Here is a 23,176-nt window from a genome sequence, read left to right as displayed (position 1 = left end):
CGATCCCAATCCGACCGCGCGCGCACTTTACCACTGGGCTACATCTCGCCCACCCCTCTCCACCCCAGTTAAAGGCAATAATATATATTTATAAAAAATATTTTTTAATACTCATAGACGATTCACTAGAATGTAGCTCATTATTTGTGTTATTAGAAACTGTTTTAGTACGACCAAAATTGATTATGAACAATCTACTAGTATATTGTTTTATAACAATTATATATGTAGATATTTTGTGTATAATAATATGTAACAAATATGTGTGAATGTTTACACACAGACAAACACAAACACAAACAGGGAGAGAGGGGGGTGGGGGGGGGGGGGTGGGGGGAGACACACACACACACACACACACACACACAAACACAACATTTAGTAACTGGTCCCTCTAGTTTGCCCCCAGTTACCGACATATGACAACGCCTATGTTTTGAGACCTGGTTTAGGTAATTCATTTGTGAAGTGTATGACCTGACAGTAGGCAGCGTAGACAAAGTACGAAATGTTCTACCAGGGAAACTGAAAGGTCCCAACATGTGCTGTTTGAAGATGAGCCATCATATACGTGTATAATATTATATATGTTTTGTCATTACCATACAATGCAAGCTTACAAGTATGTGTCTACTCTAAAACATCCACCAACTTTAGCAGTGGATGATGGACTCTTGCTGACGAATAACCTAAGAATGCCATCTCATTTTGCTTCCTGTTTGTGTTAAAGTACATGTAGTTGGGAGGAACGAAGGAATGTTTTAGTTAACGACGCACATTTTAATTACGGTTATATGGTTAAGGACCACACATATAATGATAGAGGAAACCCTCTACAGCAAGGTAATGGGTCACTCTTTTCGATTTGCAGTAAGGGATCTTTTATATGCAGCAACCCACAGACAGTATAATACATACCACGGCCTTTGTTACACCAATTGTGGAGCACTATTTGGAACGAGAAATAGTCCAATGGGCCAACCATCGAGCAGGGCTTCTAGATTATGGCAGCCCCTCTCCCATGGCTAGTGATCTTCAATGTTGGGCTAGTAAATAACAACTATTGTCATGCCCGACGGCTGGTGAAATGTTTTGACCAAATGTTGCAGTTAAGTCTATTTTGTAAATATGAATATCCTGACCCCACCCAACCCCTTTAAAGTTAGTATTTCTAAGCTCCATGTCCCTCTTTGGGTGACATATCCGATTGTTACTATTATTTAGTAAAATTTTATTAACTTAAAGTATAGTAGGGTTAGTGAATTTTTTTTTTATCGTAGCTAGTAAATTTTAAAAATCACTGATCCCATGGCTAGTGGATTTTATTTTTAAAAAATCTAGAAGCCCTGCATCGGGGAACGATCCTAGACAGACTGCTCATCAAACAAGCAGTTTACCACTAGGCTACGTCGCGCCACTAAAGCAGGTGTATTTCACTTTGCTGCTTGTGTTAAACAAGCCTTTCAATAAAGACTGATACAATCATGCTAAAAAAACCCGACTTACTAGCATCTTATTTGGTGTAATAAATAAAATGTACAGTAATGTATTGTTAAACAGACAACGTTTTGAACTAAACTCCCAAAAGGTTTACTGGCTTTAAAGGTTTAATTTTGTTGATTATTTTATACTGCGTTGTTGGTAAGCGAAGGAATCGAGTCTAGAAATGGTTATTCCACAAATGATTCCAGAATGGTCCCTAGGTGTCTGGAGCGAATGTAGGATTTTGTAAAGGGGGAGGCGGCACAAAATTCGAGAAGGAACAATTTCAGTTTGTAGAAGGCACTGGCATAGCCAGAAAGTGTCCATGCACCCCCCTCCCCCAAATAATGCCTCTATTTTGAGGAGGGGGCACAAAATTCGAGAAGGAACAATTTCAGTTTGTAGAAGGCACTGGCATAGCCAGAGCGTGTCCATGCACCCCCTCCAACAAATAATACTTCTATTTTGAGGAGGGGGCACAAAATTCGAGAAGGAACAATTTCAGTTTGTAGAAGGTACTGGCATAGCCAGATAGTGTCCATACACACGGGCGGTGGCGTAGCGTGGGCGGGTCCACCGGGGCGGTTGCCCTGGCGCAAAATTCTGGACTGGTGGCAGGGACTCGGGGAGTGCTAACGGTACACGCAATACTTGCCTTGCCCCGAGCGTTGGCAACACACACTACGTCACTGCACACACATACGCAACCGTAATACCTCTGTTTTCCCCCACCATATTATATATTTTCCTGTCGCCCCATAACATGACTAATATACAGTATGGTTGCCCCAATATAAAATGATGGCTATATACGCTAGTGGTTGCAGGGAAATGAGGCAGCGAGATCTGTATAGAGGGGTTCGGTGGCATGCTCCCCGAAGATTTTTGAAACAAAGATATGTTCAGGATTTTGTTGTTGTTTAACGACACAGCTAGAGCACATTGATTTATTAATCATTGGTTATTGGATATCAAATATTTGGTAATTCTGACATATAGTCTTAGAGAGGAAACCCGCTACATTTGTTCCATTAGTAGCGTCAAAAGCATGCTCGTAGAAAACTCTTTTCTCTTTTTTCCCCGCTTTGTATGTTGGCCCTAAAATGTTTCCGTAGAAATTCATGTAGATAATTTATAAAAATAATTTTAAAAAAAGTAATACATCTACATTAGATATATAAATATATAAACATGTTTTTTGCAGCCGTATGCATAATTTACTTGATTTATCAAAACACACAGCTACCACAGGAAGTGTCACCGTTGATTAATCCTTGGAATTAATATATTAGTTCCTTGTCACTTGTCCGTCATAGCCATTTGTCTTTCTCCGCAAACCTAGCGAGCGTTTCCCTGACAGTGTGACGTCAGTGGAGTTTTGTGGGTCACGTGGTACTGGTGTGCGAGATCCACAGTGTTTATAAAAGAAATGTTGTCGTCTGCTAAAACAGACACCAACGGGATTCCGAAGAAGTATTGCCATGGTAACATTAATTTTCTTACAAAAACTTATATAATTTTAATATTTTAACAACACTAGAAAGTAAATCGTAATAAATTATGTTAATTATAAAGGTGTATATTTGCTTTTATCTAATATTGAAAATTATATTAGTGTGTTTGTAGCAGTTAAATGTTAGGCTAGTTTGGTATTAATACACATATTAGGAGATTCGTTTAATAATAATTATAATAATAAAATAAATAAGGTTAACAATTGTTTTTTGTTGGGTTTTTTTTTACTGCTCCTCACACACACATATATATATATATATATATATATATATATATATATATATATATATATGTATATATGTATGTATGTATGTATGTATGTATGTATGTGTGTGTGTGTGTGTGTGTATGTGTATGTATGTATGTATGTATGTATGTATGTATGTATGTACTTTAATGCTATATGCAATTACTGCTAGTTTTGGTATTAATATTTAAAGTTTAAAGTTTATTTTGTTTAATCATCGGCTATTGGGTGTCTAATAGAAGAAATACACTATTTTTTCGTTTAATAGCAAGGGATCTTTTATATGCACCATCCCACAGACAGGATAACACATATCACGGCCTTTTATACACCAGTCGTGGTGCACTGGCTGGAATGAGAAATAGTCCAATGGGCACGCCGACGGTGATCGAGCCCAAACCAACCGCGCATCAAGCGAGCGCATTACCACTGGGCTACGTCCGTCCCCTTGGTATTAATATATGCGTATTGTTATGCGTTATATAAATATGGAGAGACAAAACCTACTAAATAAATACTGTATAAAGTGTTACTTACGTGTATGAATATAAAAAATCTCTCTCTCTCTCTCTCTCTCTCTCTCTCTCTCTCTCTCTCTCTCTCTCTCTCTCTCTCTCTCTCTCTCTCTCTCTAGATATGACAAGATTTTTTTTCTTTTTTTTCTTCAGGATCGGAGGATTTTGTTTACGTTCATCGCTCTTTGTTTTGCGGTATGCACTGGTTTCTTGGAACCCGATCAATGTTACCAACAGAATCTGCGGATGGACAGGTGGTTTGACAGGCCATGTATATGTAACGACGGCAGAAAATATCCAGAGTACGTTTTACTTCCTTTTCAATTCGCTTTACCTTTTCTGGTAGCATTCTCTCCATTCGCGCAGTTCATATATTTGGTCGCAAATATATCATCTTAAATGGTATCATTATCATTGATTACATATATAATGAGCAACAAAGGAGACGAAAATATTTTAATATAGTTGTTTCTTGATAAAAGTATTTCGGTAAATACTGTCAAAATGGGCCTAAAACGTTCACAAGACATTGATAATTTTAATACAAACAAAAATTAATAAAATTTAAACTGAATAATGTTACATAAAATAAAGAAAACCAAATTATTCGATAAAACTCAAATTTGCACATTGTTCTGGATTGTTACAAAATTCTGGACCCGCCCCAGCCAACACTGGAAAACAGAAAATATCGAGGCATGCAGAATGTAATACCATTTCGAATGAAAGCTCAGCGTTTGTTGTAGTCAGTGGCGGATCCAGAAAATCAATTAAGTGGGGAGGCAAATGGCATATAAGACGTACGGGCAGACCTTTTTATTAGTTTTTTCTAATTTGATTCTCCAACGTAAATTTTTTTATTAAAATATAACTGTTACAAAATGTATGGGGCCGGGCCCCTGGGGCACCCGTTAGATTCGGCACTGGTAATTTGTAAATGTTAAAAACAGTTTTTACCAAAAGAGTAATTGTCATTCTATCGTATATTAGACTAAAACACTTTTGCACTGACTATATGCTTTTTTTTCTATTTTAGGCAAGAGATCGAAGCAGCGCTGGAATATGCGTCCATGTTCAACCATATGTTTCTGTTCACCGTGTCTAAGTACTACAATGAGAACAATTTCTATCTCGACGATTAGTAAGTATATTACAAACACTAACCTCTCTGAACCAGAGACCCGTATTACGAAGCGATCCTGGCACTAAGATTACATTAAGTGCATAACGTAGCTATGTACGTAAGATGATCTTAGCGCTAAGATCACCTTGTAGTCCGTCCCATCATTCTATAAAAATATTTTAGTTTAGTTTGGTTTGATGTAAGAAGAAAAGTAAAAGTGTTTAGGAAACAACACAAAAATACTATTTCTGTGTGCAATTTACAAATTAATCGAATAAATAACTTGTAGTAAATTCCATAGTATGAAAAAAAAGGGCGTCCCCTGCGGGACGGATTATGTAAGGTGATATTAGCGCTAAGATCGCCTTAAGTGCATAAGATAGCTAAGTACGAAAGGTGACCTGTGCGCTAAGATCGCTTCGTACAATGGAGCCCAGGATTACAAAATGCCTGCTACGTGCTCCATTCCAGAATATTCCAGGTTACAGACCTCGACGGAATTAATTACTATCTCAACTTAGATAATGGGGAGCCATTTAAAGTACAGACACGTACCTCCGAGAAGTAACAGTTATGGAGACGAGGTCTAGTCTATTTTTATAGGGTATTTCCCCATTCCAATGTCACAGACTCGTGTCTCACTGTATTGTAACAATATCCAGATGTGTTACAGGTTTGCAGATGTCTATTTTCACGGTGTCCGCGACTTTAAGATATTACTATATTGAACATTCATATTTAACCCTTTTGCAGTTCTATTGTTTTAAATGCACATGCTAAGGGGAGTTAAAAATTACTACCCTTGAACTAGTCTCAAGATAATGATGGGGACCCTTAAAAGACCAGTTTTCGGGGTATGGCTTGTTGAGGTATTTTATGGAAATACTCTTACCCGATTTCAACTTTCAAAAGATCAATTTCTCGGATAATGTTTGATCACTAATTAATAAGTACCAGTAACAGTTACCCAGGACACGTGTGGTGTCTGTCTCGCTGAGTAGGTAATAGTACAAGTAACAGTTACCCAGGACGCGTGTGGTGTCTGTCTCGCTGAGTAGGTAATAGTACAAGTAACAGTTACCCAGGACACGTGTGGTGTCTGTCTCGCTGAGTAGGTAATAGTACAAGTAACAGTTACCCAGGACACGTGTGGTGTCTGTCTCGCTGAGTAGGTAATAGTACAAGTACTAGCTAGTATAGTTGTCATTGTTTCACGAACAAAAGTTATAAAGTTATAGTTTATTTTGTTTAACCACACCACTAGAGCACATTGATTTATTAATCATTGGCTATTGGATATCAAATATTTGGCAATTTTGACATAGAGTCCTAGAGAGGAAATCCGCTACATTTTTTCTATTAGTAGTAGCAAGGGAACTTTTATATGCACCATACCACAGAAAGGATAACACATACCACGGCCTTTGATATACCAGTCGTGGTGCACTGGCTGGAACGAGAAATGGGCCAACCGACGGGGATCGATCTTAGACCGACCGCGCTTCAAGCGAACGCATTACCACTGGGCTACATCCCGCCTCTGTTCCAGAAACAAACAACAAATTGTTTAAGGACACCCTAGTACAAAAAATACATCGGCTACTGGGTGTCAAACTAAGGTAAATGCGACAAAAATTAAAAGAAAAGATGTTTCAGGACAAAGTAAGGTGTCTAAATATATGATAGTATAAACATCGTCGTCTTTCTTTCAGCACTAAAAAAGGCGAGTACAAGTTTAAGTGTCTGTGCAATTCAGAGAGCAAACGTGTACAGATTCTGACGGTGAACAAAGACAATAACGTCTGCTACGTGGTCCGACCTTTCCAACAGAGCGTCTTCTTCACCGAGTGCGGGTAAGTGTCCACAGAGGAACAGTCTTTAAAAGGGTGGCAATAAAATAGCTGTTGTCCCAGGGATATATCACAGAGGGTGGAGATATAGAGCAACTCTCAGTAAATCTTGCTTGAAGTTACATATTAAGCGAAACAGTTTGTTTTGTTTTATCACACTTCTAAAAGCATCTTGTTTTATTAATCATCGGCTGTTGGATGTCAAATATTTGATAATTTGGGCATATAGTCTTGGAGAGGAAACCCGCTATATTTTTCCATTAGTAGCAAAGATGTTTTGTATGCACCATCCCACAGACAAGATAGTGCATACCATTACCTTTAATAAACTAGTTATGGTGTACTAGTGTGTATGTGTGTGTATGTGTCTCTCTCTCTCTCTCTCTCTCTCTCTCTCTCTCTCTCTCTCTCTCTCTCTCTCTCTCTCTCTCTCTATATATATATATATATATATATATATATATATATATATATATATAACGTTATATCTTCATTGATCCGACGAACCCGTGAAAATGAGTGAAAGGACTATTTAGTTGTAAAGATTTACATATTTATATTTAAGACAAGTGGAGTATATAGATATAGATTGTGTTTGTGCGTGCGTGTGTATATACGTGTACGTGTGCGCGTGTGTGTGAATTATATAAAAAGAAAGAAACAGAATACGACTGAGTATATATTTGAAACAGTACAAATAATATAAACAATTGTTTTTCCCACAGCGGTGTGTGCAGACTCGGCTATGGCGGAGTACCCGGATATCACTGCATCCCACGTGGCTTTACCGAGAGAACTGTGCTGCTGTACTGCCCACTGAAAAACCGCCCTTGCGGACCGAAAGCTGCCGTTACTGCTCTGACAGCTCCGCTTACCAACCCTGCCTCGTTTTCACCAGCCGTGTTTTCGGCACAAGAAATCCCCCAGGGACCAAACTACAACGCCATGGGCTACTTCTGCAACATGACGGTGGTATTGCCAACATACTGCGGTTGCCGTGGCTACTTCTGCGTTTAAAAGACGATACGGTTTCACTTGTACTTTCCCGGTTACGATGGTAACAAGACTTTAAATCATCCGAATAGCTGTTAATGTTGATCTCTTTCAATATTCTCACAAATGAAATGCTTATATAAACTATTAGTGCAGGATATTTCAATTAAATGATTTATATTACTTTATCACTTAACATCATGGCTGTTACAGCTTATAACAAAATATAACAATTCAGTAACAATTTAATTTTCTTTCGGGTTTCTTTTTTCTGTGTGTTAATAAACATTATTGTACAAACATAGTTTTTAAAACAGTAGATATGTGTACTACAGCATATAAGTTACAGTTGTGTTCAAATAATTGTATTAAAGTGGTATCTATTATTGCAACCCTGACTGAAAAATGCTGTCTTGTATATTTATTGTATATTTTCTGTAAATCATAATATATTTTGTATAACCGTGTACATATGTAAATACAAACTTACATTCGTGACAATTTGTGTATCATGCGTGCGTTCAAAATATTGTGCAATATTTGATATCATTATTATTAAAGAATGAATGATTGAAATTGTTTTCGTTTTTTTCTGTGCCTTCATATAGCTAATTAGATATATTCCTACAACACAAGATGTATGACATCACAAGGTGATAATATCGAACACAAATATGTTGGTATGGGGTTTACCACAACGGCTATTTGGTGCGTGTTTGATATAAAAACATCTGGCCTGGTGCTTATAAAACGCTTAGAGTCTAGACTCGAGACTCTAATAGAGTGAGACATTATTGTCATGGCAACGCCATACAAATTGTATATGTGTGACGTCATTAGAAATTATAGTTTTATAAGCATGGGCCCAGATTGACTGCTCCATATTGATGACCTTGATGTCAAAAGGTCATATTGTCCATTGGACTGTATTGGCCAACTTTATCTACCATGAGTGGCTGTTAAAGACAGGGAAATCCCAACCCGAGAAATGCAACTGTTTTCTCTGAAAGCCATTGGGTTGAATTTTCCTGTCTTCAACAGCCACGAGTGTTTGATCATTTTTCTTGCATATCTAACTACTTTAAAAAAATAATCGAAACAAAGAATACCGAGGGCCCATATTTTCGAACCTATCTTGGCGCTACGAAATCGTAAAACCATCGTAGTTTGTGACGTCACTACAGCACACGCCATAGTGATGTCATAGCTCACGATGATTTTACGAGTTCATAGGCTAAGAATGCTTCGAAAATATAGGTTTTGGTTGGGCTGCTTGTGCTCCTTTGCACATGACAGCTTGGGTGTTCCCTTCTGCCAAATTCCATCAACAAGCCATTTCCTGTCCTGGACGGAGAAGCCGGCGTATGTCGACACCTGCGCCCATGACAGGCGTGCGCTACAACAGCTTGCTCTGAATATGCACGTAAAACCCTATGTCCATGGCTGGGATATTTTAACTGAAAACTTGAACTACATTGTGATGCTGTCATTAATTACTGTTTGTATTATCATGCTGTTGTTTGCGGCTATACTGTGGTATAAAAGTGCAAACATGTCATGTACTAACATGTCCATTTGTATGCAGCGAGGCTATAACCTGTCTATCATAGCTCAATGGAAATATCTCTGGAATCGTTCACTTTTTAAACAAGCATGAAAATTGGCACAAATATTCTACGCCATTGTTGGGACTGCTTAAAAACGAACTCGGTGGCCGTCATTTTGAATTTCAAAATGGTGGCCTTCAGTATGTCACTATATGTATTGAAAACCTCGATACCATGATACAACATTCTAAACTCATGTTTTATATCGGTGCATATAAGAAGTAATATAATATATTCATATTGGTACTAGATAGATTCATGGAATCAACCACTATTTTGCCAAATACCCATTCAACTCTGCATTGTGCAGAGATGCGGTTTTTATCATGAATAACGGTTTTGTCGTGCAGATATTAAACATTTTTAAGGTCATGTTATTGGGTAAAAGAACAATTTTTTTAACGTTCATGTATCCATTTATGGTTCACGTACATCCATTCAACATATATTATGGTTTCTGATAGTGGTGGACATTGCAAATTTTTTTCGTAATTGCGATATAGTGCGATACATAACAAGTTCAAGTTCTTTATTTGCTTTGAGTTTTATAACTCATCAGCTGAATACATAACATAAATAATACAACATAGTTATACAAAATACACACGTGCAAAACAATGGTGGGTGTGGTTTATATATAATCATGGACAAATAAAATGATATGTTACATTTATTACATTAACTATCACCCTGCATTAACCGATTTCTAATTGTATTCGATTGCACTGACTATTTGCCTAGGTTATTCAATTCCTTTTTGTTACCGGTGGAAAACGATACACACTTGGCCGCTTATAATAATACATTTTTATATATTTACAACGCAAATTTTTGTATTGTGGACACTATTATAAAGTGATATTCATCTTCTATAACATTAGCATTACACAGAGTACATATTCTTTTTGATCGTTCGATATTTCGATACCTGCCAGATTCTACCTTTAATTTATGAGCGCATATTCTAATCTTACATATTTCTTTTATATAACGCGTTTCCAGTTGGCAATCTTAAATATGTTTGTAATCTAAATTCATTTAATAAATGTTGATATAAAGGTCCTTAAGGCGTTGTCATTGTTTTGCTGTAACATAATTGCTTAAAAGTATCTAATAACCTTTCTTTGATTATAATGTAGATATTGTCGTCAACATACGATAAATTCCAAATATAGTTTAATCCAAGTGCTTACAGGAACTTGAAATGCGATATGTACTACGATATATTGCAAAGATCAATTCTCAATTATTAGAATTTATTAAATTTATGTACATTTTGTATATCTTAATAAAATGATACATCAATCAATCAATCAATCAATCAGGATTTAATTGTTTGATTTTTTGAGAAGAAAAAATATGGGATGAAACGACTTGCCACAAATCCTGTGTGGATACTAAATTAGTAAATTACCAAATGGTTAAATTAATATCCAGTAAGGATTGTCATTAGTAAGTATTATTAAATCTTCAAATACTAGCTTGTATATAATTTCGTGTTTTTTTTCAATCTGAAACTATGCCAAATATCGTTCTTTGCACGTAAACATTTTACTACTTCGTAAGGTTCCGCCATTTTGTTAGCTGTTGTTTTGAATAGGTTTGTTAGGTTTGTGTATCAGGATCCCACTTTTGTTCCAAACAAGTGAAGCTATTGTTTATTTGCTTAAACTGGTAGTTTTTTTGTTTGTTTGTTTTTTAAAAATAAAATGCATGTGACTAATAAACGTACAAAATATATAAGAGCAATATACCAGAACGCTATTTATATAGGTATATCTGTTATACTGTGCATCTCTAGTTTCTGATATCGCTAGTGCATTTTCAAGTGTGTGTGTGTGTGTGTGTTGGGGGGGGGGGGGGGTATACATTTGAAGGTTGACTCATTTTGTAATAGAAAATTACTACCTTAACCAAAACGTCATCATCAGAATAAATGAATGAGTTTCGTAAATTCGGCTCAATTTGATTGCTCGGTTCAAAGGTTAAAGAAATGTGAAGAATTTAGATGGGCTGCCGAACTAAAGTATATTGGACTGTTTTTAAGGGTGGCAAGTGGTTGGGAAGGTAAAATGAAGTATAAAGTCGAAGTATAATGTTAAGCAATAAAATGGACAATAATGTGTATAGTGTCAAACTCACGTATTTCTTCAGAGATGAAGTTGCTAGACCAGTGTGACTATATAATAGAGGTTCTACCTTTGGAAATGATAAACCAGTTTGTGTTTTGCTACTACACTTATTATGACAAAACTATTGGCAAAAGTGGTACATGACAATTTGATGACAAAACATTAATTAGTGGTTTGTTTATTACACACAATCGTCAAGTAAGAAAACAAGGCAGTGCAAAAGACTGAAAATAATCATTAATTTGCCTTGTACCATTTAACTGCACGGATATTTTTACGGGGCGGGACGTCGCAATCGGTCTAGGATCGATCCCCGTCTGTAACCCATTGGGCTATTTTCCGTTCCAGTCAGTGCACCACGACTGGTATATAAAAGGCCGTGGTATGTGCTATCCTGTCTGTAGATCCCTGTCTACTAATGGAAAAATTTAGCGGGTTTCCATTCTGTTTGGATGAAGGAAGATAGAGAACCGTGTTCATATTAGTCCAGGTTTCTTGATTTGACGATAAATGTGTGGCTGTTTGCGCTTATTCTACTGGTATCCAACTGTCATAGTCAATTTATTTTAATTAGACCATAAAGGTTTTCTAAATACCACATATGTCCAGATATTCATACCCAATTTGATTTTGGTGAAAATAATGAAATGTGTTGTTTTAGGTCATGGTATGAAATAGAAGAACACTCAAATATTATGAAGAAGGAAGGAAGGAAATGTTTTATTTAACGACGCACTCAACACATTTTATTTACGGTGATACGCCGTCAGACATATAGTTAAGGACCATACAGATATTGAGAGAGGAAACCCGCTGTCGCAACTTTATGGGCTACTCTTTTCGATTAGCAGCAAAGGATCTTTTATATGAACCATTCTATAGACAGGATAGTACATACCACAGCCTTTGATATACCAGTCGTGATGCACTGGCTGGAGCGAGAAATAACCCAAATGGGCCCACCGACGGGGACCGCGCCTCGAGCGAGCGCTTTACCACTGGGCTACATCCCGCCCCAAAATATTATGATTACAAGATACTAGTATCAGAATTGAAAAAGTGTTCTGTTTAATTACTATCACATGATAATTTATTCAGTGAGAAGTACGTACAGGGTTTTCATATAATTAGATACGCTTCGTTTGTTGTTCAGTATATTCATATTTTTGGGCGAACACAATACCTACTTTGTATATGCACCATTTGATTCATAGTTCCTTGAAACATTATAGGTTTTGGAATCATGGCTTTATGATCCTTAAAATCGGACATTTTCAATACAAACTGTAGCTAATGGCGGCCATTTTGAAATTTAAAGTAGCGGTCGCTAGGGAAAGATATTTTTTTTTTTTTAGATCCTGATTTTAATTTGTCCCCACTATGCCATAAAATATCCGTGGCAGATGTTTAGCAGATGAATACAATGATTAAAAAAAACAAAACCCAAAACAATAACAAATTAAAAAAAAAACAATATTAAATATTAAAAAAATAATTCTTAGCGTTTAACGAGGGACATGTAATATTTTTGCCAGCTTGGTATTTCTGTTGAAAATTGCCATATATATCATTCATATACCCTTTTTAAGCATTGCACGCCTTTTTTGCATTATATACTGAAGTTACTGGAGGTATATTTAATTGCACAGTGCACCCTCCCTAAAAACATCCTGCATCCGCTTCTTATAAAGCACATTCATTCATGTCAACTTATTTTCGTGCTTATATCCAATTAAGGTTCAAGCACGCTGTCCTGGGCACACACACACACACACACACACACACACACACACACGCACGCACACACCTCAGCTATCTGAGCTGTCTGTCCAGGACAGTGGGTTAATTGTTACTTGTTAGTGATAGAGAAGAGGATGTAGTGGCTTCTCACCTTCCCATTGAGTCGTTAAAACTCGCTCTAGGTGGGAGCCGGTCTCAATTCATGGGCGTAAGCTGGGGGGGGGGGGGGGGGGGGGGGAGAGAGTACAAACCCCACTGAGGTTCACCTTTTGTTTTACTGTTCAATATTTAGCTGGAAAGTCATCGTGCCCTACAATCGCAGCTCTCCTGTCAACCACCACCAGTGTTTAAATGCTCTTATCATGGCCGTATCTAGACGCGTACAGGGAACGGTTGCCTCCCCACCCCCATCCCCCGAATATCAAATAAAACCATACAACTAAAAATGCCCATTTAGTTTAATATACATGTATCACTTTCGTCGAGTTGGAGAAGACCCCGTATTTCAAAGCACTTTTTTACTACCACCTCTCCCTAGACCCGATTTCCTAGCTGGCTATATCGAATGATCTGCTGACACATACACCCCATCCAAACACACACATAACCGTGTTTCTCGCTGGCTCTATAGAATAATCTATTGACATGTACATCCCATGCAAGCACACGTGTAACCCGAATTACTCGCAGGCTATATGGAATAATCTGTTGACATAATTATATAACCTACACGGCACCCTACCCCAATCCAAGCACACACATAACCGTGTTTCTCGCTGGCTATATCGAATAATCTATTGGCATATTTACTCTACGCAAGCACACACCATAACCCGTGTTTCTCGCTGGCAATATAGATTAATCTATTGACATGTACACCCCATCCAAGCATACATATAACCCGTGTTCCTCGCTCGCTATATCGTAAAATCAATGGACATAGACACCCCACCCAAGCACACCTAACCCGCTTTGTGTCCTTGGTTTGATAACAATATTTCTAGCATTTGAATTTTTATTTTATTTTATTTTATTTCTATTAAACAATCTGTGGTCTGTTCTTCCGTTACTGGAACGATAACATTTTTTTTTTCTTCAATAAATTATTTAAAAAATATAATAATCCCTGTTTGAACAAGACATGTTTATTGCAGAGTTTTATAATAACAATTAACGGATCAGAGCAATACTTTATACTTCACTGTCTTGATAAAACAAAACAGTCATATTCAACATATTCATAAATACATGTTCACATTTGAAACAAACATTATGTACAGGCGCGCGTTCAAAATACTATGTACAACAAATGATATTTACAATGAAAAGTTCTTACAACTATTATTTGCCATGCATTCACTGTCGTTCTCGATATTTTCGACCGATTTCTCATACGGTTTTCACAATTAAAACGTTTAGCTTTTAAAACATTGTCCGCTGGATCATGCTGGATGGTGCGATGAAACAGGTTCCTTGGCGTGGTTTTAAATTATTGATATTTAAGACAGGTATATTTCTTGCAGCTGCATCCACGGGGTACCCTGATCTTGACGAGCTGACACTGGCTCGCAATGTCCCAGGGGCAGAACACCAGGATCGAGCGCTCGACAAAACCATCAGGAATACAGAAGTGGTTGGAAATGGTAGAGGTGTCCATTGTGCAGTTGGTCCTAAAATAAAACAAAATAAAAATAAATTAAAAATAGATTAGATTAGATTTGATTGGATTAATCTAGATTATATTAGATTAGAATATATCAGGTTACATTAGATTACATTAGATTAGATTATAGATGCTATTAAAGATTAGCGTAGCTCAGTGGTACAGCCTCGGCTAATGCGCGATCGATCTAGGATCGATTCCCGTCGGTGGGCCCATTGGGCTATTTCTCGTTCCAGCTAGTGCTCCACAATTGGCGTAACAAAGGCCGTAGTGTATACTATCCTTTCGGTGGGATGGTGCATATAAAAAAAAAAACTTGCTGCTAATCGAAAAGAGTAGCCATGAAGTGGCGTCAGCGGGTTTCCTCTCTCAATAGATGTGTCGTCCTTAACCATATATACGAAGCCATATAACCGTAAATAAAATGTGTTGAGAGAGTCGTTAAATAAAACATTTCCTATTAAAGATTAGATTAGATTATAAATTATATTAAATTTATTAATAAATAAATAGACTAGATTAGATTAGACTAGACTAGATAGTAGATTAGGGTATATTAGATTAGGGTAGATTAGATTAGGGTGGAGCAGAGCAGGGCAGGGCAGGGCAGGGCAGGGCAGGGCAGGGCAGGGCAGGGCAGGGCAGGCAGAATAGAATAGAATAGAGTAGAGTAGAGTAGGGTAGAGTAGATGAGATTAGAGTAGATTAGATTAGAAATTAGATTAAATTTATTAAAAATATTTTTTTTTAAAGTATAATAAAATACATATATAAATAAAATAAATAAATAAATAAATAAAAAATAAAATAAAATAAAATAAAATAAAATAAATAAACAAATAAATAAATAAGGAAACCAACCTGCAGACGGACATCTCGATGTTCTGCTGATCTGGATGCACCACGTAGCAGACGTCCTTGCGAGGAGGGTTGCTGTATTTGTTCATCTTCCAAACCTTGTCTACGAGCACTCTCTCCACTGGGCAGACATCTTGGAAACGGTACATTGCGTATGTTCTGAAATATAACAGCTCATGTTTGTAAGAGTCTTCTATCCAACCGATGTCTATTTTGCAGACGGAATAATTGTTAACATAATTTTCTTCATTATTTAAAAGTGACGTTTCGGTTTTTAATGGATGTCCAAGGTACAATAATCAATACATAAATTGTATTTCCATTAACTGTAATTCAGACTAGTGTACAAGAAAGTCATAAACGATTATTTTAAATCAGTATCGGTGTTTTGCTAGGATTATGCTATCAACTGCCAGCAAAACGTTGGCCAACTCGACGGTTGCGTTGTAATTACTGAAATCTCAGACTTAGATAGGTGCCCTCAGATTAACAATTAATGGGTTATACAACGAAAATCGAGTTGTAAGAGTGCTCAGACTACCAACTGGACAGCTGTAAAAATCGTAGCCAACTTTCTGCTGGCAGTTGGAAATCTGATCCTAGCATTTGACAAGCATTGTTTATTACGGGGTCGGAATCTAGTTGAATGGGATGAGATCTCGCCTGAAGTGATTCAGTTGTTGGATCGAACCTCTTTGGCGGACCCATTATCTGACTTTGGATACGACTGAGATATCAAAGGCTATGGTATGTGCTATCCTGTCTGTGGGATGATGCATATAAAAGATCCCTTACTAATAATGGGAAAATGTAGTGAGTTTTCTCTCTAAGACTATGTCAAAATTACTACATCCAGTAGCCGATCATTAATAAATCAATGTGCTCTAGTGGTGTCGTTAAACAAAACGTTTTCCCTTAATGTATAACTTCAAACAGGATTTACTGGGAGTTGCTCTATAATTCCACCCTCTGTGATATATTCCTGGGACAATAGCTACTTTATTTCTACCCTTGTTCCCATACCCCTGTCTAAAGGACATGCTATGTAAATTAGTTTTGGTTTCTACTCACCCATAGGATGCTATGGTTGGCACGGACTGGGAACACAGTGTCAAAAACTGTAAAATCTGTGCTGCGGGTGCGTCGTTTCTCAGAGCTCTCTCAACCAATTGTCTGTAATAAATAAAAATATATTCATCAGAATTCGTTTTATCCATACTTATGTTTTATGGCATTGAGTCCTTAATCATGGAGATAACCACAGGCGGATCCAAGGGGGAGCCGTCACCCCTAAAAATATTAAAGTGCTCCCTGTTCCCTCTTATTTTGTTTCCTATTAGGATGTCAAGAGGTTTTATTTTAAAGTTTCACAGAAACTGCCGTACAAACAAATTATACAACATCCACGATTGAGGCCAATACACATACCATATATATATATGTAATTCTTTAATACAATCAATCCCCTCGAAATACCCAACTACCTACCAAATTTCAAATACCTACTAAATCGGCACAGAACCTTTCTTACAAAATGATAAAACAGAGGGAACAGAAATCAAAAAAATATTAATTACCCCAACAAAAACAATAGGTTTCCGCCAAAGGCTTGGGAACGTAATAATAGTATATTACTAACATAAAGCAATGATAAACAATAAAACATACCCAGGATAAGGAAACAAGGTTTTGTCCTGCGGCATGCATATATCACTCTTTTCCGGCCAGACGGACATGGGTAACTGACCACTGTAGAAGTTACACATAGGCACGGGCAATTTCTTCTTCAGTGAAGAGAAGAATCCACCGAATCCACCTCTACTAGTTCCCATTCCGCGTCTGGAAAACATGCCGAACTTGCCCATTCCGCCAAGGGCCCAGTTACACGGAACCACCAAGGCAACCAGAAGACAAAGCTGCAGCCACTGAATAACACAAAAACAATAATAATAAATAAATAAATAAATAAATAAATAAATAAATAAATAATAATATAAACAATATTTAAAGTTTTTTTTAAAAACATTATTTTATTCCGTCAGGGCCGGGACGTAGCCCAGTGGTAAAACGCTCGCTTGATGCGCAGTCGATCTAGGATCGATTATCGTCGGTGGACCCCATTGAGCTATTTCTCGTCCAGCCAGTGCACCACGACTGGTATATCAAAGGCCGTGGTATGTGCTGTTCTGTCTGTGGGGTGGTGCATATAAGATACCTTGATACTAATGGAAAAAAATTGTAGCTGGTTTCCTCTCTAGGACTATATGTCAAAATTACCAACTGTTTGACATCGAAAAGCCGATGATTAATAAATCAGTGTGCTCTAGTGGTGTCGTTAAACAAATAAAACTTTAACTTTGAGACACACACACACACACACACACACACACACACACACACACGCGCGCGCGCGCGCAAACCGTACAACACGTCGAAATAGTCCTGAACTGATTTGAAAACAAATGTCTATATTTTCCCGTGTTGTTAATTAAAGATCACCAAATAGTAAAATATTATAGTTAAGACCTAACTATTTCTGCAAATGGGTAATGCGGTGCACCCTGAAAAGTGAACAATGCCGTAGGACATGTTCTGCGTCTTCAATAGGATGTCCACAAGCACATCAAATCTTTGATTGTCTTCAATATGATGTATAAAGTTATGGTCACTTAGGTTGCTGTTACCCATTCTCAGTCGACAGTGCAGTACCGTATCTGTTGCCTCCTGTTTCCATGGTCAAGATTTGGACTTAAATATTTAGTATCAATATTCCAGTCAACTGGATCTGCGCCTGGTCGCAAACTAGTGCACAGTCTTGATTAAAAATACAGTGTCTTTTGAATAATATTTATTTACTCATTAATTTAATAACCTTTTTAAAATATTTATTTACTAATTAAATGAATAAACGTTTGTTCTGACGTAACGAGATGAATTCAATACTGAAATGAAATTATACTACTTGCATGCGTATATGTATTTAAAAACAGCAAACCAAATTCTCAATATTCAGAAGATACTATTAAGCATAAAAAGTCGACTCACCATGTTGTACGATAGAGTTAAACAGTACAGACGTTCGCGGACAGAACTAGTTATATAGTTGTTCGCGGGTCAGTAACCTTCACCCTTGGAACCAATCGACGTACTCCATTATTGTGACTTTAGGATTGTGACGTCACGGCTGTATAATACATAGCGCGAGGATTTCCGTGTACTTCTGCAACCATTAATCTTCTGTACCGAAAAGGAAATACTCTGACGTACATCGTTAACATGAGTGCAAGTCAGATATTCATTCACATTCTGACAGGTGGGACATATTACAAGAATTAATATGGTGTAATTTTGAAGAAACAAGAAATTCATTGTTTAATTTTAAAAAATTTAAAAATAGGTTGTTTTTTTCAGCCTGTTTGTATGGATAATAAAACGCTGAATAAACATGAACTGATGAACAGAGAAGACCCACTTTTTACAAAAATACAACGACCGAACAGGGAAATAAAAAGCTAAATAAACGAAGAGAAAAAATATACACATCCGACCACACACATCGCCCGGTTCCTACGAACACACACACACACACGCACACGCGCACGCGCGCACACACACACACACACACACACACACACACACACACACACACACACACACACACACACACACACACACGCACGCACCCCCCCCCACACACACACGCACGCACGCACACAGTGCGAGGTTTGTTTTGTGTAACGACACCACTAGAGCACATTGATTCATCGGCTGCTGGATGTCAAACATTTGGTAATTTTGACATACAGTCTTAGAGAGGAAATCTGCTACATTTATCCATTAGTAGCTAGGGATCTTTTATATGCACCATCTCACAGACAGAACACATACCACGGCCTTTGATATACCAGTCGTGGTGCACTGGCTGGAACGAGAAATAGCCTACTGGGCAGAGAGAGAGAGAGAGAGAGAGAGAGAGAGAGAGAGAGAGAGAGAGAGAGAGAGAGAGAGAGAGAGAGAGAGAGAGAGAGAGAGAGAGAGAGAGATACACGTACGCATGCACACACAAGATACACGCACACATACACACACATATGCCCGCGCGCAAGCCGGTAAGAACCGATGGGGCCAGGGAAGGGGAGGGTCCCCCACACTTGAGGACGAAAATGTACGCTCTGTTTTTCAGTCCTACTCCATATACAAATTTGCTTTTGACCTCCCACCCCATCCCATTCTTCTACAAACTGTGTCCCCTGCATTAGAGATTGTGTTCCCCAATCTGCACAATCTGACTAAAATCAGTTTTTAAAAAGTTAAAGTTCGTTTTGTTTAACGACACCACTAGAGTACATTGATTTATTAATCATTAGCTATTGGATGTCAAACATTTGGTAATTTTGAAATATAGCCATATAAAGGAAACCTGATACATTTCCATTAGTAGCATGGGGTCTTTATATGCACCATCCCACAGACAGGCCCTTGATATATCAGTCGTGGTGCACTGACTGGAACGAGAAATAGCCCAATGGGACCATCGACGGGAATCAAGCGAACGTCTTACCACTGAGCTACGTTCCGCCCCGACTAAAATCAGATCACACTGGACTGCAGACCAGTTGATCTGATTTTTCGATAAACTGTTTGTGGTATAAACCTCATGAGTGGTATCAACCTCCGAGTGGTATAAACCTCTGATCTAATACTTTAGTTAGAGATCCAAGGAAGTGAGAAAAGGGAGCTTGTCTCCCCCTAAAAAATATCTTGTTCCTTTTATAATAATTTGTTTAAACTTTTCACTGAAATGCCATTTTCAGGAAGTTGGCTGATGTACCTTCATACTCTAAACTATTTTCTGGATTCGCCCTTAGTTCTTGCACTACGATTTAATTTCTACATTCCTGTCTGTGGGATGGTGCATATAAACAATCCCTTGCTACTTGTGGAAAAATGTCACAGGTTTCCTCTCTAAGACTATATGTCAAAATTACAAAATGTTTGACATCCAATAGTCGTTGTTGTTTGACATCCAATAGCCGATGATTACTAAATCAGTGTACTCTAGTGGTGTCGTTAAACAAAATAAATGTTAACTTTAATTTGTACACTGAAAATCCGTTGTCGTTGTTGTTGTTGTTTGTTTTTGTTGTGTGTGGGGTTTTTTTAAGAATCGTTAATGCTAAGTTAGCTGAATTGTGGAATGTGTTAAGTTTTGTTTTTCCATCATTTTAAAACTTTGGTTGGGTAAATTGACAAACGTTCGCACCCCATTTCGCTCTCTACTTCATCTTAAGCCCGAATGTAGTTCTACACACACACACACAAATAAAAATTAAAAACAAACCTGCTTTCAAACGTATGACATTTTTTTTCTCTCATAATCTGTCATTTTGTTTTATTTTTCAATAAATGTTTCTAAATGTGCATACAGCCAACGTAAACTTAATAACATGCTGCCATTTACTGTCAGAAAAAACCCCCAATAATATAAATTACATAACATCACACAAAAGATAATTAATAGGCTAGGTATGTTGAAGAATGCGGTCAAATGCATGATCGATTCATCCATTTTCCAACCACCATCATGGCGAAGATAAACAAGTCAACAGTTGCGGGGGAAAAAAATGTCACAAATCTACGGTAGGCCATATGCGTCTCTTTCAAAGTGTGTTTTTTTTTTCTCGTGGGGTTTTTCTTCTATTTTGTATGTATTGTTTGATTGTTAACTTGTTTTTTTCCCCATTTTAATTTCCATTCTGAATGCTTTGTCCCACTTTACTTATTATTTATTTCACTATGTACTAAAGCATTTGATACGATTAGTAGGTGGTGCTAATACGTGAAATCTGCATATCTGCAAGTAGTGGTGTTGTTTTTGTTTGTTTGTTTTGGGGTGGGTTTTTTGTTTTGTTTTGGGGGGGGGGTGTTTGGCTTTGGGGTCGTTGTTTTATTGGGAGGGGGGGGGGTAGGTGGGGTGAGAGTTAACAAATCGTACTGGTGTACTTACAAAACAAAAGACAAGACAACAAACGAGGAAACATCATTTGAAAGTGAAGTACGTTAATAAAAGCAAATACGTCAAACAGAACTGGGGTAAGTTCAGTCAACGGCATGTCGCTAACGTTCGCTAAACTGGTTTTTTACGCTAGACAGTAAACCGAATGACCACTTTGGACACCAGTCAAAATAGTTTGCAAACGTTAGCGAAAAACGGCTGGCTGAACTTGAGGCTGGTTACCATGGCAATAAACAATAATGAGAATTAAAATAAACACAAAGCAATACTAACGATTATAGGCTACACCAGTTCATTTCTTACTCCATCAATTTGGAGATATCTTTGCTGTTACTAGTATTGCAAAACGAAATGGCCAAAATAAGATGAAGTTGTGTTTCAATTATAAAAAAATAAAATAATAATAATAAATAATATAAAACCCACACAAACAAAAAAAAAAATTCACACAAACAACAAACAAACAACAACAACAGCATCATAGTGTTTAAAAGCTTCCTTTAAATGTCAACTATGATAATATACTGTAGGTGTGTTGCAATTTTATTGATTTGACAAATACATTTTATCATGAAATGATTATACACAAATATAAATATAAAATAAACAGTAAAGGGTATACTTTCAGTAATAAATGGTCACAACATGTAATAGCTATAGTATACACAATGTATACATTAATAAATTATCATTTATAGGATATACAATGTATAAATGAATAAATGATCAGCTACAGGATATATAATGTATAAATTAACAAATGGTCACATGTAATAGCTATAACAGACACACTATATAAATTAATAAATAAAACAGGGAGAAACATGGATTTGATATTAAAGCCTGACGACTTTGCATAGAGAAATAACTAAACTAGTCAAAATGTTTCGTGTTTGGATTTCAGTAAAATGGACAGATCCATTGGGTTTGGTTTTGTCGTTGTTTGGTTGCAAAATGTGCTCCACTACTGGTGTACACATTAAAAAAACACCATTCAATTATCGACAGTAACAGTAGCCCACTGTTAGTCTCCATAGCAACCGCTTAGTAAGTAAGTTTAAACAAATATGTTGGTTTAAACAAATTTAAATCAGTTATCTGTCGGTCACCTGGCCATCCACAAGATTGCTTGACTCATAACGACAGGGAATGTAGCTCAGTGATAGTTTGTTTGTTTTGTTTAACGACAAGACAAGAGCACATGGATGTATTAATCATCAGTTACTGGATGTCAAACATTTGGTAATTTTGACATATAATCTTAGAGAGGAAACCCGCTACATTTTGTCCATTAGTTGCAAGGGATATTTTATATGTGCCATCCCACAGACAGGGTAGCACATACCACGGACTAATATACCAGTCATGGTGCACTGGCTGGAACGAGAAATAGCCCAATGGGCCTACCGACGGGGATCGATCCCAGACCGACCGC

At 37.3% G+C, this 23,176-nt stretch overlaps 2 protein-coding genes across 2 annotated transcripts; one reads left to right on the top strand and one right to left on the bottom strand.

Annotated features, from left to right (window-relative positions):
* Window positions 1-2,872: 2,872 nt before the first annotated feature.
* Window positions 2,873-8,301, top strand: LOC121371019. The gene is made up of 5 exons (XM_041496628.1): window positions 2,873-2,966; window positions 3,913-4,061; window positions 4,796-4,900; window positions 6,595-6,735; window positions 7,458-8,301. Exons 1-5 carry the CDS (start codon window positions 2,964-2,966, stop codon window positions 7,747-7,749), a joined length of 690 nt encoding a protein of 229 aa, XP_041352562.1. The 5' UTR covers window positions 2,873-2,963; the 3' UTR covers window positions 7,750-8,301.
* A 6,032-nt stretch (window positions 8,302-14,333) lies between these two features.
* On the bottom strand, window positions 14,334-18,454 carry LOC121371017. Its single transcript, XM_041496626.1, has 5 exons — window positions 18,435-18,454; window positions 17,394-17,650; window positions 16,797-16,898; window positions 15,729-15,884; window positions 14,334-14,874 (listed from the first exon to the last, which is right to left on the bottom strand). Exons 2-5 carry the CDS (start codon window positions 17,588-17,590, stop codon window positions 14,694-14,696), a joined length of 636 nt encoding a protein of 211 aa, XP_041352560.1. The 5' UTR covers window positions 17,591-17,650; window positions 18,435-18,454; the 3' UTR covers window positions 14,334-14,693.
* Between the last annotated feature and the right edge of the window lie 4,722 nt (window positions 18,455-23,176).

Source organism: Gigantopelta aegis, chromosome 4 (genome assembly GCF_016097555.1).
Source record: "Gigantopelta aegis isolate Gae_Host chromosome 4, Gae_host_genome, whole genome shotgun sequence".
NCBI classification, from domain to species: Eukaryota; Metazoa; Mollusca; class Gastropoda; order Neomphalida; family Peltospiridae; genus Gigantopelta; species Gigantopelta aegis.
Note: the sequence above shows the minus strand (reverse complement) of the source record. Positions and strands in the feature narration are given on the sequence as shown.

What these genes read in the sequence shown, in the direction of transcription:
- LOC121371019 (XM_041496628.1), top strand. An exon ending in AATTTCTATCTCGACGATTA is followed by an intron (nt 4,901 to 6,594) that starts GTAAGTATATTA and finishes TCTTTCTTTCAG; the next exon opens with CACTAAAAAAGGCGAGTACA. An exon ending in GTCTTCTTCACCGAGTGCGG is followed by an intron (nt 6,736 to 7,457) that starts GTAAGTGTCCAC and finishes TTTTTCCCACAG; the next exon opens with CGGTGTGTGCAGACTCGGCT.
- LOC121371017 (XM_041496626.1), bottom strand. Translation starts at nt 17,590, where the DNA reads ATGGGCAAGTTCGGCATGTTTTCCAGACGCGGAATGGGAACTAGTAGA. An exon ending in ACCTTGTTTCCTTATCCTGG is followed by an intron (nt 16,899 to 17,393) that starts GTATGTTTTATT and finishes TATTTATTACAG; the next exon opens with ACAATTGGTTGAGAGAGCTC. An exon ending in CCAACCATAGCATCCTATGG is followed by an intron (nt 15,885 to 16,796) that starts GTGAGTAGAAAC and finishes GTTATATTTCAG; the next exon opens with AACATACGCAATGTACCGTT.